At 37.9% G+C, this 15,033-nt stretch overlaps 1 protein-coding gene across 8 annotated transcripts; it reads left to right on the top strand.

The window, feature by feature from the left end:
• Window positions 1–1,458: 1,458 nt before the first annotated feature.
• Window positions 1,459–12,451, top strand: SRSF10 (serine and arginine rich splicing factor 10). Of its 8 annotated transcripts, XM_032863748.1 has the most exons (7): window positions 1,459–1,662; window positions 3,149–3,253; window positions 6,829–6,932; window positions 8,156–8,318; window positions 8,557–8,610; window positions 8,744–8,845; window positions 12,188–12,451. In XM_032863748.1, exons 1-7 carry the CDS (start codon window positions 1,598–1,600, stop codon window positions 12,246–12,248), a joined length of 654 nt encoding a protein of 217 aa, XP_032719639.1. In that variant the 5' UTR covers window positions 1,459–1,597; the 3' UTR covers window positions 12,249–12,451. The 8 variants fall into 8 exon arrangements, with proteins under 8 accessions (XP_032719639.1, XP_032719636.1, XP_032719633.1 ...); XM_032863745.1 differs by lacking the exon at window positions 8,744–8,845 and having other exon boundaries at window positions 8,560–8,610; XM_032863742.1 differs by lacking the exon at window positions 12,188–12,451 and having other exon boundaries at window positions 8,560–8,610; window positions 8,744–9,542.
• The last annotated feature ends 2,582 nt before the right edge of the window (window positions 12,452–15,033 follow it).

Genomic DNA, 15,033 nt, shown 5'->3' with positions numbered 1-15,033 from the left:
TGTGCAAAGCTTCTTGGAAAACATAAACATAGAAAAACAACAGCTCTGGGGGCACCTGGGTGGCTCAGTGGGTTAAAGCCTCTGCCTTCGGCTCAGGTCATGATCCCAGAGTCCTGGGATCGAGCCCCTCATCGGGCTCTCTGCTCCACGGGGAGCCTGCTTCCTCCTCTCTCTCTACCTGCCTCTCTGCCTACTTGTGATCTCTGTCAAATAAATAAAAATCGTTAAAAAAGAAAAACAACAGCTCTGCTACAGAGCACAACAGACCATCACCACCCGTGTGAAGTCATGTAATTGCTTGATGCTGACCAATGCAAAATAATGCTTTTATGGCCCTTTGTAAAATAAAAACTCATTTAAATAAACAGAGCTTGGGTCTCCGCTATGTTTGGTATTGTGCTATATGCCAGAGGCATTTCAGTAGGTGATCCCTCATCTCCAAAAGTTGAATCTGATAGAGCAGGGAATGATTCTTAATCTGTGGTCTGGTTAGGGTCCCTAGGACCCTTTCAAGGGGTCAAAAACTATAATAAATATTATTTGCCTTTTTCGTGGGTAGCCTCTCACAAATATAGAGCGGAGCTTCCCAGAGGCTACATGACGTGTGATGAAGGATAGTGGAATGTGTGCTTGTGTGTCATCACGACCTAAAACTTTCTCCATTTTAAATTCTAGTTCAGTAAGTTTTAACAGCTGTAACCCACATAAGCAGAACTCTTTGGCGTCTTCCATAATTTGTAAGAGCGTTAAGAGGTTCTGAGACCCAAACGTTGGAAGGACCGTTTGCAGCATAGGCCGTTGGCAACAAAGAACAAACAGCTGTGGATGACTATGGAAACTAAAATGTGAGGTCTGGGTTCCAATCGAAAGATTGGGAGCGGCCTTTAATCAGGAGGAAATAGGATGGACAGGTGGAGAAAATGACCGAGAAGGGTTTGAGCGCGGGCAACCCCCGCACAGGTCCTCATGGAGTGCTTCCACGATGTGCACAAAGCCCTGGGGAGGCAGGCCCACCCCTCGGCAAGGACATACGCCTCCTTTCCTTTCACACTCAGTACCAGAGGCTGCAAATTCTTCCCTCTCTGGTCAGCGATCTAATAAAAGCCAGGGCATAACTTGGCCGAGACAGGAAATCAAATGGCGGTCTCTAATGTTTAAAACTCTGGGTAGCAATAACTGTAAAATTCGGCGTAAGGGTTAAAACGTCTGCTTCCTGTCTTGGAGGGGCAGCAAGGGGAATACCGGGGCAAGGCAGAAAAGGGCGGGAAAATAAAGCACGAAAGAAAGAAAGCGCGGGCTTGGGGGAGGGGAAGAGGCCGCGCAAAAAGCCAATGAATGAGAACGAGGCTGCCGCACATAACTCCTCGCCGTCCGCCTGCGCAGGCGCACGCCCGGCGATCTCGCGGGAAAGAACCGTTGCCGGTCTCGGCGTTGAGCCTAGCTCGGCGGGGGTGGAGGCGGGAGTGAAGTCTCGCGAGAAGAGGCGGTTTCGTAGCGGAGCCCTCTGGCTGAGAGTGTCTGAGGATCCGCCGCCGCATTCGCGGACGGTTTACTGAGCCCGTTAGTGCCCCTGCCGAGCGAGACTCCCGTCGCCGTCATGTCCCGCTACCTGCGCCCCCCCAACACGTCTCTGTTCGTAAGGAATGTGGCCGACGACACCAGGTGTGTACAAAGAAGGGACCCTGGGCCTACCCGGGGAGGCCGCAGGCTCTTGGGGAGGACCCGTGCGGCGGCGGCGGCGGCGCGCTAAGCCGGGGGAGGGGAAGGCGAAGATGGCGGGTCCCGCGCGGGCTTTCGGGCCCCAGCTAGGCCGCGCCGCCGGCTCAACCGCCGCGGGGGAGCGAGGGCGGCTACCCTAGTCCTCCCAGGCCGCCGCGTGGCACGCGGGCCGCGTGGCTGGGCTTCGGCCCCCTCCCCCTCCGCACTTCAGAGCCCCTTCCTCCCGGTTTCCTCTCGGCACGTCCAGCCCCCGCCGCGGCCGAACATTCGTTCTCCATTGATTTGAAGTTCACGTTCTTTGGGGTACACGCCCCCTCGGCCCAGGGTTTTGGGGTTTGGGGGGGTTGGTTTTTTTTTTGGTTTTTTTTTTTTTCTAGTTAAAGAATTGCAAGGAAATAACGGGATCGGGGGAGGGGCGTGTATGGCGAAGCATTCGCAACCTTTTTTTGTTGTTATAGTTCTGATTTTTGAAACGTTGGAGATGTTTGGAGAGAAGGAATGTCAAAAATTGGTAGATAAAATTATTCCAGTTAGACGGTGCGAACTAGTTCTTTTCATTTCCCGGAAATAACTGGTCACTCTTTGAGAAATGAGGCTTAGGAAGTCTGTACCATTCGGATGTTAATAAGCTAAATTGGATTAATCCAGACCGTGCCTTTGTTCTCACCAATTGTCTTAATTGCTTGTAGTTGCCGTCAGAATTTCTTGGAAGAGATCATATCACTAGAAGAGACGTTATGTTTCACACAATCACTCTAACCCCCCAACAGTCAAATTTATTTTGGTAGCCTTGCGTGATTTACATTTTACCGTCCTAACTTTAAGTAGGAAAGTAATTAGTGTTCTAGCATCTAGAAAAATTTTCCCTTGTCGTTTTGATCTTCCATTTAAGGGATTATATATATTTGTGACTTCTGTTTTTCAAATCTTTATCTACCTCCTACTAGGTGTCTAAACCTGTCGTTAAAATTTTAGGATAAAAGTGCTTGGTATTCAGAGTACTAATGTTGATTTGATCCTATAAAAGTAAAACATTAGTATATGCAACCTAATACTACGATGCCTTTTATGAAAAATTAAAGGTGTGATTAGAAACTAGATAAATTTGTGATCAAATTTCCTTAGATGTCCTTAACTGTTGTTCATGTAAAGTAATAAATTTTAGTACAAACTGCATTGTCTTCCACAAATCTTGGATCTTAGCATTCCTTTTTTCAAAAAGATAGGTTGCCTGGTTATTTCTCCTGTGCTCTTAAAGTTGGTTCTTGATGTTGAGATTTGGAAAGCTTGTCTGTTTCTGGTCACCCAGAGATACAGCCCATTCCCTGTCATTAATTGACAGATTACAGGAAGTTACCTGTTTCTTACAAAGAAATTCTTTTAAAGAAGTGAACGTAAAAATTGGGGGTTTTTTTTTATGATGTTTTAGGTCCGAAGATTTACGACGAGAATTTGGTCGTTATGGTCCTATAGTTGATGTGTATGTTCCGCTTGATTTCTACACGCGCCGTCCAAGAGGATTTGCTTATGTTCAATATCCTTTCTTCAGATGGCTGATTAGTGAGGGGTGTTGAAGTTTGAAATTCAAGTTTATGTAAGAGGTAACATCTAAAAAGTAGTTTACTTTTGTCCTCTAATGTTTAATGTCTTCAAATTTTTGAAAATTAATTGACTCACACATTGCTCTTAACTATTTCTTAAAGTTAATCCAAAAATAGTAAAATATTTAAATTCCCATTCATGATGCTGAAACTCAAATCAATGATGATAAAATGTGATTTAAATTTGAATACACTCTGGTTGCTACCACCTTTAATGTAAGTCAAATTAAAAGTTAATATGTTCTTGTGCTTAGCAATTAAAGTTTGGTATTGTCTGTTAATTTGAATCACTTGATCAAAAACAAATTGTATAACAATGAGGTAAACTTCTTTAATATTGTCCCCTAATTTGCTGTCCTCTGTTGTTACCTCAGAGAATGTAAAGCTGTACAGTTATGGCGACCCCAAAGAGAAAGCATGAAAGAACCTTTAGAGTAGAGTTCAACACTTAAGGCAAGTAGACAAGCCAAAGACCTCTTAAGGATCAGGCTTGAAGAGAAGGGAGAGTTTGGGAAAAGAAAAATTAAAGAAAAGCTGGAAGAAGGACAAGCCTAATGGGAGACAAAGCCTCGCTTTATCTACAAAAGGGGGAAAAGGTTGTTTTTCAAAGTTAAAGATAAAGCCATCTGTCATATTTGGCCAAGCATCTCATGACAAGTCCTTCTGACAAGCACTTAAAGAGTTAAAGGTCAAGATGAAGTTGAATGATGGCCAAGATTAAAGGAGTCATACCTGATGTATCCTACAGAATAACTATTTTCCTTTTATTTATTTATTTTTTTTAATGTTTTGTAAGCAGTTAATTTTCAAAACTATTCTGGTTTGGTCTAGTGACAAAACCTGTAAGTTGATTTATGTGGGCCTTTGATGTTGTGATTGTGGTCTTGTATAAATGCACTCTCTCAGCTTGTCAAGTTAAAGTGTACCAGGATATAATGTTGTTAAGCTTAAACTCGGCATATTTCTGTTTCGGACCAGATGGTCAGTTCCCATAGGGTAGAAGGCAGTGCTCTTTGGAATAGCATGAGGTTCTGGGGTCAAGCCGACTCCACAGAGCCATGCTTAAAGGGGAGCGAGGTGCTAGCACTGGGAACTACCTAGAAACAATCTCTGGTGGTCTTGTAAGGTCAAATCCACTGGACATAACTACCTGTTTATAGATTTTAAAGTGGCTGTGGGGGGTGGGGCCGCACACATACTCCAGACTTCTAAACTTAGCTCTGTGAAGCCTGCTGGTCCCTGCACTGCTTTAGCACATACCATCAGTTAGCACTGAGTGGATTGCAGAAGACCTTATCCCTTGTATGGGTGCTTAATCAGGATCTACAGAAAGTCATTCCCTGACCCAGAGTTTTAGGTGACATTATTTCTTCAATGAGACAGCAAAGGTTTGGGCTGTGGGCGTCAGGTGAGGAAAAATTGTTACTGATTAAATTCATTGGGTCTCTTGAAACTTAGGAGGGGTCCTAGTGAGATCTAGGGGAAATGTTGAAAGCTGCTCCTTCAGCAAAGGTAGTGATAAGGACAGTTGGGGGAATTGGTTGCAAAGCTCTGTTACGGAGAGGATAAGAGCTATATTTGGCTTGCTTTCAAAAAAAAAAAAAAAAAAAGTGATGCTTTCTGGCTTACAATGTTGACCTGATTTTACCTGGTTTGGAGTGGCCTGGGAATCAAGATCAACCCTAGTTTGACTCAAGAGTATGTAGTACTTGGGCCAGAGGAGAGTTGTCATCTAAAGGAGAATCATATACTTCTTATACACAGTCTTTCCGTGGTCTTAAAATAGTTGAAAATGAGTAGGTCTCAGGATTTTGCAAAGATACCGAGTACAAATTTCTCTGTAACTAGCATCCAAGTGATACTTGATCCTATTCCCAGTTAACCTTCTCTTAACACATATAGTAGAACTTTGCCATAATTCATCCAGCCCAGGTCTGTTTTTGAGGGTAGATCCAGAGAATGAGTTAATCTCAATAATTTTTACACCTTTTAATTTTAATTCTCTAAAAAGTAAATTATATTCTGTCTTCTAGCATAGTAAGTAGTATACCATTAAGTGAACTTTTAATATTTAAAGCCCATCTACATTAACCTTGAGGGGGGTGTTCAGTTTATAGCACTCAGGGTTCTAAGTTCTAAACTCCCCATCAGCCTTTGCCTTTTCATTTTGAAAAATGCCCCATGATTTAGGACTTGGGGAAACCTGTCTTTCATTAACATATACATAGCAGCTTCAGGAAGAGAGAGCTGGGAACTTGCTATTGTCCTTAATTCCTTTCAAAACAAAAAATAAATCTGGTGAGGTAGACCTTTTAATATCTGGAATAAACCGAGGTATCAGTCTTGAAGAAAGTGTGTCTCTTCGAGGGTATTTTTTAATCAGCTCAAGATCTGTACTCTTGTCTCTCAAATTTGAGAAAAAAATGGACAAGTTGCAAGAGTGATTTCTAGGATAGAATGAAAATCTACACTCAAACTTAACCCAGTTCCCTTTCCAAAGCTTTTATATCAACCACTGCTCAGAATATTTGCTTGGCTTCATAAGAATGGTGGTTTTAGGAGAGGAGCTAAATTTGGGCAGAATAACTTTGTAAAGCCTAGAGTTCTCATAGTTAATTGCTGACAGTGAGGGAAGAGGGCAGGCAAGACAACCGCCTCTCCAATCAAAAACCAGTACCAGTAGTTCCTGTGTCAGATTTATAAATGTTATCTTGAAATTCTCAAGTTGAAAACCAGTGCCAGACCCACTTCTTTGCGGGGAGCTGTATGTTTAGTACATATGGTTAGGGCTTTCCAGTCCAGGAATCTTTAGAAATGGTCTGTTATTTCTTGACCGCATGCTTTTATAGTCTATGCATGGGTGTAATATGCTTTTGATATAGTGATATCTTCAGTATTTAATGCTTGATTCTGTTTTGATATCCACAAGTGGATAGCATACCAGTCTTCCCTGTATGGTATAAGGAAGACAGCTACATGAAATAATAGTGTTAGATATAGCAGAGAAAAACAGCAAAATAAACTTGAAGTTAATGTTTTATCTCTTGTAAGGTAAGGTATATTCTGCTTGCTTACACAAGAACTATTGGCATTTTCTTTTTTTCCTTTGAAACAAAAATCTGAAAAAACAGTTTTGGTTTTATTTTCAGAAATTTTTGTTTTAGTATACAACATAGAACTGACATTTGTTTTTCTTTTTTGCTTCTGTGAAACTTGAAACTCAGGAAGAAAATTTTTGATAGGATTACTTGGTAGTTCAGCTATAACCAATCTTATTTTAATAACTTTATAATATGTGATCACTTGTGTTTTCACATGTATACTGTAGGAAATCACAAGTGCTTTAATGCTGTGAAGTGTCTATAGCTGAATCAACCAACCTGCGTAAGTGAGGTCTGGATGATTTTCTAGAATAATGAGAGACTGTGAATTGTTCCAGACCTCCCAACCAAACGTTCATTTGTTATCAAAGTATGCAAAACTTCCCAAGCCCCTTAACATTTAGCACATTTGAGGATGTTCGTGATGCCGAAGACGCTTTACATAATTTGGACAGAAAATGGATTTGCGGACGCCAAATTGAAATACAGTTTGCACAGGGGGATCGGAAGAGTAAGTACCCTCATGCTTAATACATGTTTATATATAGTACGTCATTTTTAAACAGTGCATTGATACCTCTTTTTGGAAGTATTCGCAATTTGTCTATCTGTTCAAAATCTAGAAAGAGTTCTCACATACTTTGCAAAAGTTAGAATGTGAACATAAGAATGCCTGAAATGTGTTTGGACTTACAAGAATGTGGATTGATACAGTCTGCTGTGCCATGTTTTTAGTAATTGGGGGTGGAATTAAAAGGGAAATAATTTGGAAACTGTTGGGTCTTTTCAGCCATTTCTCTTTATAAAAGATCTTCAAGTTATAATTGGGTATTTGACTGCTTGACTGTGGAAATGAACAGATAGAATTAACCTGAGAAAGATTACAGGCTAAACCGAGAATTGGTTTTATATTAGTCTGGTTTTTATTATGTGGGTGAACACCAGGTGTTAGCCACATACTAATGATGAGGGAGTATAGGCTTTGGAGTCAGGTAGGCTGGGGCTCAACCATTTTGTTACCTTGGGCAAGATACTAAAAGAGATGAAAATAGCTGCTGAAGAGAGGAGCAGCATAGAGGTTGACACTAGCTGCCAGTAATTCTCTGGTTCTTGGGTATTTGCTGTGGTATTTATATAAACATGCAAACTTCCAGTATCACTTCATAGACTTGAGTAAGTTAACAGGAATTCAGGACTGTCCAGGGATGCAGGTATGTCTAAGGCATCCAGTAAGTGCTCTTTTCCACTTTTATTGTGATCTCTCAGAACCGTTTAACCATATAGCCCTGCATTTTAATACTAAAATACTGTTCGGAGGCCACCAGTAAGTGTTTTGTCATTGTTAATTATGTTCCTAATAAATGAAAACCACACAGAATAATTCCAAATTAGCATATGGTTCAGTGGTTCATGTTTTAATTTGGAAATCTTAAAAATGTGAATTTTTTTAATGTTGAAATAATTGGCATAGTTTTGGACAACAAGCTAGATGGTGAAAGAGTCTCTGACAAAAAATAGTTGGGAAGGTAATTGAGAGTATCATTTTTAACAGAAAACAGTATTCTGATAGACACCCTAAAAAACAAATACCCTTTCCGAGACTAATAGTCACAATTAACCTTGACGCAATTTGGGGGTGTAAGGGAAGAAAATACAGAAATTTTTCCTGTAATTTAAAGACTTAAAATACTAGGTTTTAATGTTTCTAAACATTTGTTCTATGTATATCATTAGCTCCAAATCAAATGAAAGCCAAGGAAGGGAGGAATGTGTACAGCTCTTCACGCTATGATGATTATGACAGATACAGACGTTCTAGAAGCCGGAGTTATGAAAGAAGAAGATCAAGAAGCCGGTCCTTTGATTACAACTATAGAAGATCTTATAGTCCTAGAAAGTAAGTGTGATGTGTAGTACAGTAATCTGTCAGAAAAGATAAATGTTTGTTAGCATTTAATTTTATCTTTCTGTACACTTTAATTATATACATTGTATGCTTCATTGAAACTAAAAATATTTTAGTGCTTCATTTAAAAAGTTTAATGGCTCACGTTTGTTTTTTTTTTTAATTAGAAACTTTAGAAGACTGTAAATAGACATTTGTCACTGTTTGCTCTTTCTGATGTACTTTTTAGCAGTAGACCGGCTGGAAGACCACGGCGTAGCAGAAGCCATTCCGACAATGATAGGTAAATAACTTTGCTTTGAAAAAGACTTCTATGTTTTTCAATTTCAGAGTGAACTTTTGCTCTAAAAATAACAAATTTGATTAATATAGAATCTAATTTTTACTCTAATTGTATCTCTCCTCTGTTTTGAAAGATTCAAACACCGAAATCGATCTTTTTCAAGATCTAAATCCAATTCAAGATCACGGTCCAAGTCCCAGCCCAAGAAAGAAATGAAGGCTAAATCACGTTCTAGGTCTGCATCTCACACCAAAACTAGAGGCACCTCTAAAACAGATTCCAAAACACATTATAAGTCTGGCTCAAGATATGAAAAGGAATCAAGGAAAAAAGAACCACCTAGATCCAAATCTCAGTCAAGATCACAATCTAGGTCTAGGTCAAAATCTAGATCAAGGTCTTGGACTAGTCCTAAGTCCAGTGGCCACTGATAGTATAAACCTTGATATTTTTAGGCATGTATCATTCATTTACTCATAGTTTGGTTTACTTAAATTATCAGGAATACAATGTTGCAATGATGCTTAAAAAACACTTGTCAGTTTTCCCTGTACCAGGCAAATGGTTATAATTAAAATGATATGCTGTTGAGAAGACACTCTTAAGAGTCCAGTTTGTTTAATGTTACGGGCAGCTACCAATTTGTGGTGTCTCTGTATATTTTTGTAAAGATTCTCATTTTTTATGCTTGAAGTATTGGTGAAAAGATGTTGGTTGACCATAATTTGCAACATTGTCTTATTAAAAATAAACTTTCATATCCATATTTGGTAGAACTGTTAACCTAGAAATGTAGCTTGCTAATAAGATAGAATGATACAAAAGTGAAGTTGTAGCCACAGTACCACACTGACTGATCAGACACATTTAGGTTCAGGGTGGACCTTTTTGTCTTGTTAAGATGTCTAGGCCCGTGATAATAGTTAATTTATGACAGAGCGTGGAATAGTTCTTTTGTTAACCCCACCGTCTTGGGGAATGATGCCAACTGGGTTAGGTAGCATTTGTGGGAAGATTGAGTTTTTGACTGAAACATGGAGCCTTCACTCCTTTTTTCTGGTTTCTGTGAAGATTTGAAACATATAAACATCAGAAGAACTCACCTTAAAATTTAAGCAGGTCAATAATGGCAGAAATAATTTTAAGGGAAAAAAATGCTCTCAAGTAGTTACTCTCAACTTCAAGGAGCATTGTTGGTGATACTGCTTAGTTTTCTTACTGCTGTTAAAAAACAGCAAGTAAATTGTTTCAGAGTAGATTTTATGCATATGTGTGTAGTTAGTGTAAACTGAATTTTGATGCTTATAGCACTCGTCTGTGCATTTGTATCAAAATTTGCCTTCCACTTTATGAAGGAGGCTTGTTCTTCACACGTCAGCTTATTTCATGTGAGGCAAGTTGAAAGAGAACACTCCCATTCTAGGTGATTCTGTGGTGCCATGAAATTTAAAATATTTTGGAAAAAGAATTTTAAAGAGTCCCATCTCTGAGTTTGATTGATTATCAATGTAGTACCTGGCAGTACCCAGCTAAAAAAGAAAACAAGACCCTAACCGTTTATAATTTCTAGCATTTCTCTGAGAGATCGTTGAGGGGGGGCAATAAAAGGGACTTGTCCAATCTCATTTCAGAATAAAAGCTAGCATCTTTAAAAATTTTAGATTGCTTGCTTGCAGGTATAAGTAAGAAATATTGTGGGGAAACGATTCCTTTTAGAGGATTACTTTTTTCCAATTTTGGTTTTAGTAATATAGGCCTTGCCTGTAAAGAACAAAAAAGATGGTTTTTAAATACTGTTTGTGGAATGTGTTTAAAGGATTGATTCTAGAACCTTTGTATATTTGATAGTATTTCTAACTTTCATTTCTTTACTGTTTGCAGTTAATGTTCATGTTCTGCTATGCAATCATTTATATGCACGTTTCTTTAATTTTTTAGATTTTCCTGGATGTATAGTTTAAACAACAAAAAGTCTATTTAAAACTGTAGCAGTAGTTTGCAGTTCTAGCAAAGAGGAAAGTTGTGGGGTTAAACTTTGTATTTTCTTTCTTATAGAAGCTTCTAAAAAGGTATTTTTATATGTTCTTTTTAACAAATATTGTGTACAACCTTTAAAACATCAATGTTTGGATCAAAACAAGACCCAGCTTATTTTCTGCTTGCTGTAAATTAAGCAAACATGCTATAATAAAAACAAAATGAAGGAAATAATGATTAACTGGAATTATTATAGTTTTGGATGAGATTCTAAAATAACAATGGAAACAATTCTTTGTAGATTTAGGAATATTTTTAATTAGTGTTGCACTAGGCACAACTTTTCTTTGGAAATGATAGAACTTGCCAGAAAGGTACATCTTTTATATACTACTCTAAAATTCCTTATGTGATGTCAGAGTTGTTTCATGATTGCTTATTAAGCCCCTTGGGGTTAAATAACATAGAAATTACTGGTAGAATTAAGATAAGTATTAAAATGAAATTTGAGTCCGCTAATTGTAAGTTTATATTTTCATTATTGGATGGACCAATAATTCTGCTCTTCCCGTCCTAAACAAGATGAATTGGGCCTTATATTTATGGCTTGATTTAAAATACTTTTGAATTGAATGTCAGTGAGCAGTTTAATATACTAAGTGATAACCACTTCGGGGAACTGGTTTAGGTATTTTATGGTTTGAATTCTAGCTGCTTTATAATGACAACAATTATAGCTGATACTTAGTATTTATGATGTGCCAGACACAGTCCTAAAACTTAATGTGTTAACTTGTTTACTTTTCACAAAACCCTAGGAGAGAGATACTTTGGTTTACCCCATATCATAGGTGAGGATATTGAGGCATAAAGAAAAGGCTATAAAAGGCAGATCTAAAATTTGAGCTCAGGCCTGGTCCTTATTGATTTTTTTTTTTTTTTTTTTTTAATGAACTGTGTTTTGATGAAAGTATACTGAGGAGATAGCCCATTGAAATTGCTCTCAGTCTTTGTGTAGAAACAGAAGGCCTGATGATTTCATTTTTATACTTATGTCACTTAATATGACTCACCCTGTTTTTTTGAGAACTTTATAGTTATTTCTAAAGTGACATACCTAACCACTTCGAAAGGACCAAATTATAGTTGAACCATGATAGTTAGGATCCTGTTCATACTTGATGAGGATCCTTACACAGTGCTTTAATTTTGGGCTACATAGTTCACAGCTGTGGATATCTGCTATGTGTCTGGCACTGTTGTCAGTATTAGAGCAGATCATATGAAGACTCAAGTGAAGACTGACACTTCACCTCTCTTTTACTTAAGATCTCTGCATTTTGTTTTGTTTTGTTTTGTTTTGAAGCCAAGTAAGCAAGAAGAAAAATGACAGATAATGCTTCAGTGAGAAAGGAAAGGTGCTACATAGAGTATGAGCTGTTAAGTTTACAACCCAGGGAAAAGACCTGGGAACTATTGTACTATTCTCTTGAAAATTTGGCCCAGTAAGCTGCTACATCCAGTTCAACTAACAAAATCCTGTATACCACAGAGAAGAATAAAGAAAACCAAACTGACAAACATCCTTCTTTTATTTAAGACCAAACTGCAGCTGGAATACCCAGTACAGTTCTGCTTACTACACTTCAAGAAAGATCTGAGAAAGCGGAAAAAGAACCAAAGAAGGGCAGTTCAAGCGACCAAAGGGTGGGTGGAAGGTGCTGCAGTATGAATACTGTACGAATATTTTGACTCTGGTCTGAAAAGATAAAAGAATGTTATCGAAACTACATGGAATAATTGAAGTCCCTTCAAGTTTGAAAGTAAGCATTTTAGGACAAATAAAAGGAAATTCAACTTTGTACTTGTGGAAAACTAATCCCTAAATCTGAATAGGTTTATATTGATTCATGGGTAACAGGTCCGTAATAAATTACTGGAAACTAGGATGTCTGAATATCAAGGAAGACAGCCATAGTCTCTTACAGTGCCTCTATTGGTCTGTCTCAAACTGAATTGGGTGAGAAAAGGTATGGTCCAATATAAACTTTTTCTTGGTTATCTCTTAAAGTCAGTTCCATTTTTGCTATTGGCAAATCTTGCCGTTGTTTATTCCAGTGCCAGTGTTTTTCTGCTTAATGATTTGCTTTGTTGGCATCTGAGTTTACTTACTTGAATGCCATGTGCAGTTTACATCTTCCTTACACTCTCCCAGATAAATTCCGATTATAATACTTGACGTCTAGCTAAGAGGGTCCATCTCTTCTCACCTCGGTCCTAAGTCAGTATATTCAGCAAACATTGATTTACTGAGAGCCCTTACTGTGGACAAAAATTGTACTGGGTAATTGGGGAGAAAATTCACTTAATAAATGTCTACTGAGCACAATCTAGTGAATCATTACAGTGTGGCCTCATTGTTTGAGGTGTATTCGTAACTCTTTTACACCATTCGTATCTTAATGTAATTATAAAACCCAGAATACTATCAAAGATCATTTTTGTGGTTATCTGCCATTTAAAAGTATCCAGTATTTCTGTTTGCATCCCATTAATACAAATAATGAAAAAATGTTTTAATCTGTAATAAACTGATTTATTGTGCAGTGACTGTAATATACTAGAGTCATATTAAATTGTTAACTCTGCCTCCTCAAACACATATTAGGAAATAATCCCCAAAATAAGTATTTAACTTTGCAATAGATATAAAGGAGACTCTGGGTGCTATAATAAGATTATTTTGAGGCAGACAGAGAGCTGTTATCCCAGCTGATTTAGTATGTTCTGTAATTGAGAAAATGTTCACCAGATTATACTTTTTAGTGATTTACATGTACATTTTATAGGGGACATGTTCTGTGTATAGTGAATAAATAACTTTTATAGTATCACAAATGTTTTGGATTCCTTAGTTCCTTATTAGGATATGAAGTTTGTTTATATGTTGATTCTTCCATCACTCACATTTGATTTTTGTCAAATTTCTGCCGCATATTTTAAGCCTTTTATGTAAAGTTATTCATCTAAAAATATGGAAGTGTTGAAGCCTTTAATTTATAAAAAAATTTTTTTGAAAATATTGCAGAATACACATAACTGGGGAAATAAGAAAGGGAGGTATTTTAACCCCCATTTGGTTAAAAAAAAGTTTTCAAACTTGCTTAACATCACAGCAATTAAGTGGCAGATCCCAGGTTAGATAGAGTTCATGGTTTTTTCATTTGATGGTTCCTCTTTACTATTTTGTGCCCCCTTTTTTTTTTAAATAAAATGGGAAATTTTTTATAACAATAAAAGTAATATAATGGAATATAGAGTTCACATGGAAGGAAGAATTAATAGAATAATGAAAAAAGATTTAGTATCAAAAAATATTTTGTTTGTAATCTTTCTGGATGAAAAAGAGGTTAAATACAACACGAGATGTCACAGCTATTGTGACTCAGGCTCTCTATCCTGGCTTTCCAAATTTCAATCTTGTATTGGGTTTCGACCATATTCTTGTTTACAAAATCCTGAGATACTTTGAAAAAGGGAGGCTATGACTTAAGACAGCACAGTGACAGCTAAGGAATATCTTAACGGCATTTCTACCAGGAGGTCAGAGCTTTTTAGGAGTAAACTGCTCTCATTGATAAATGAAGTAAGCAGCCTATGTGTTGTCATTCAACTACTGACATCTGTTAAGATGTCAGTAGTTGCTACAGAAAAGTTTCCTTCTCTTGGTTTCTTTTTCCTCTGCCCACCCCGCCCCCAACAGTGTTGGTTATGTTTATTGCATTGTGTTTATGTATTCCTAACAGTTGTTTTCACCCTATTGAAGTCGGGACTCTCTGTTTGGAATAAAAAGCAAGGCATGTAAATTCCTTTCATTGATAACTGACAGAGTAGTTTGTAATGAAGTAAAAAGCCTTTGTGTCTAGTATTTTGTAGATCCCATCTCTTTGAATGCTAGAGTGAAATAAACTGGTCTAGGAGCCAAAAAATTTGGGTTTTTTTTTTGTTTTGTTTTGTTTTCTTGGTTTTGTTTTTCCTTAGGTTTAGCTCTGCCTTCCATGTTTATGGCTGGGTAGGCTTTCCTCATTTGTGTAAGAGGCTTTAGAGATGTTCTCTTCCTCCTGTTTTACAGAGTAACTGCCAGTGAGAATGCAATTAAAGAAACTAGAAAACTTAACCCAAAACCCTTTGTGCTTGCTTTGGGGAAGAATAGAACTTAGCCAGAAATTAAGTGTAAGGATAGGTGATGTACCCAGACTCCCACCATACTCTACACTGCCATCACAAAGATAATGACAAAATTCTAACACTGACTGAAGGCTTACGCTGTGGCTGACTTCAGCCTTAGAGATAGAGGTTGGTTCCCTTTAGTAACTTTTTGGTTCTCACAAGTTAAAAAGTTTGGGACAATCCTGTAGACTAACCAAAACTTATTAGTTGTTGAGG

Source organism: Lontra canadensis, unplaced genomic scaffold (genome assembly GCF_010015895.1).
Source record: "Lontra canadensis isolate GAN:19392208 unplaced genomic scaffold, GSC_riverotter_1.0 scaffold25, whole genome shotgun sequence".
NCBI classification, from domain to species: Eukaryota; Metazoa; Chordata; class Mammalia; order Carnivora; family Mustelidae; genus Lontra; species Lontra canadensis.
The sequence above is the reverse complement of the archived record's forward strand: the minus strand, read 5'-3'. Positions and strand labels throughout refer to the sequence as shown.

Excerpts from the sequence above, each read along its gene's own strand:
- SRSF10 (XM_032863740.1), top strand. The coding sequence starts at position 1,598 with ATGTCCCGCTACCTGCGCCCCCCCAACACGTCTCTGTTCGTAAGGAAT. Across the intron at positions 8,319-8,556 it reads AGATCTTATAGTCCTAGAAA|CAGTAGACCGGCTGGAAGAC; the intron begins GTAAGTGTGATG and ends TGTACTTTTTAG. Across the intron at positions 8,611-8,743 it reads AGCCATTCCGACAATGATAG|ATTCAAACACCGAAATCGAT; the intron begins GTAAATAACTTT and ends CTGTTTTGAAAG.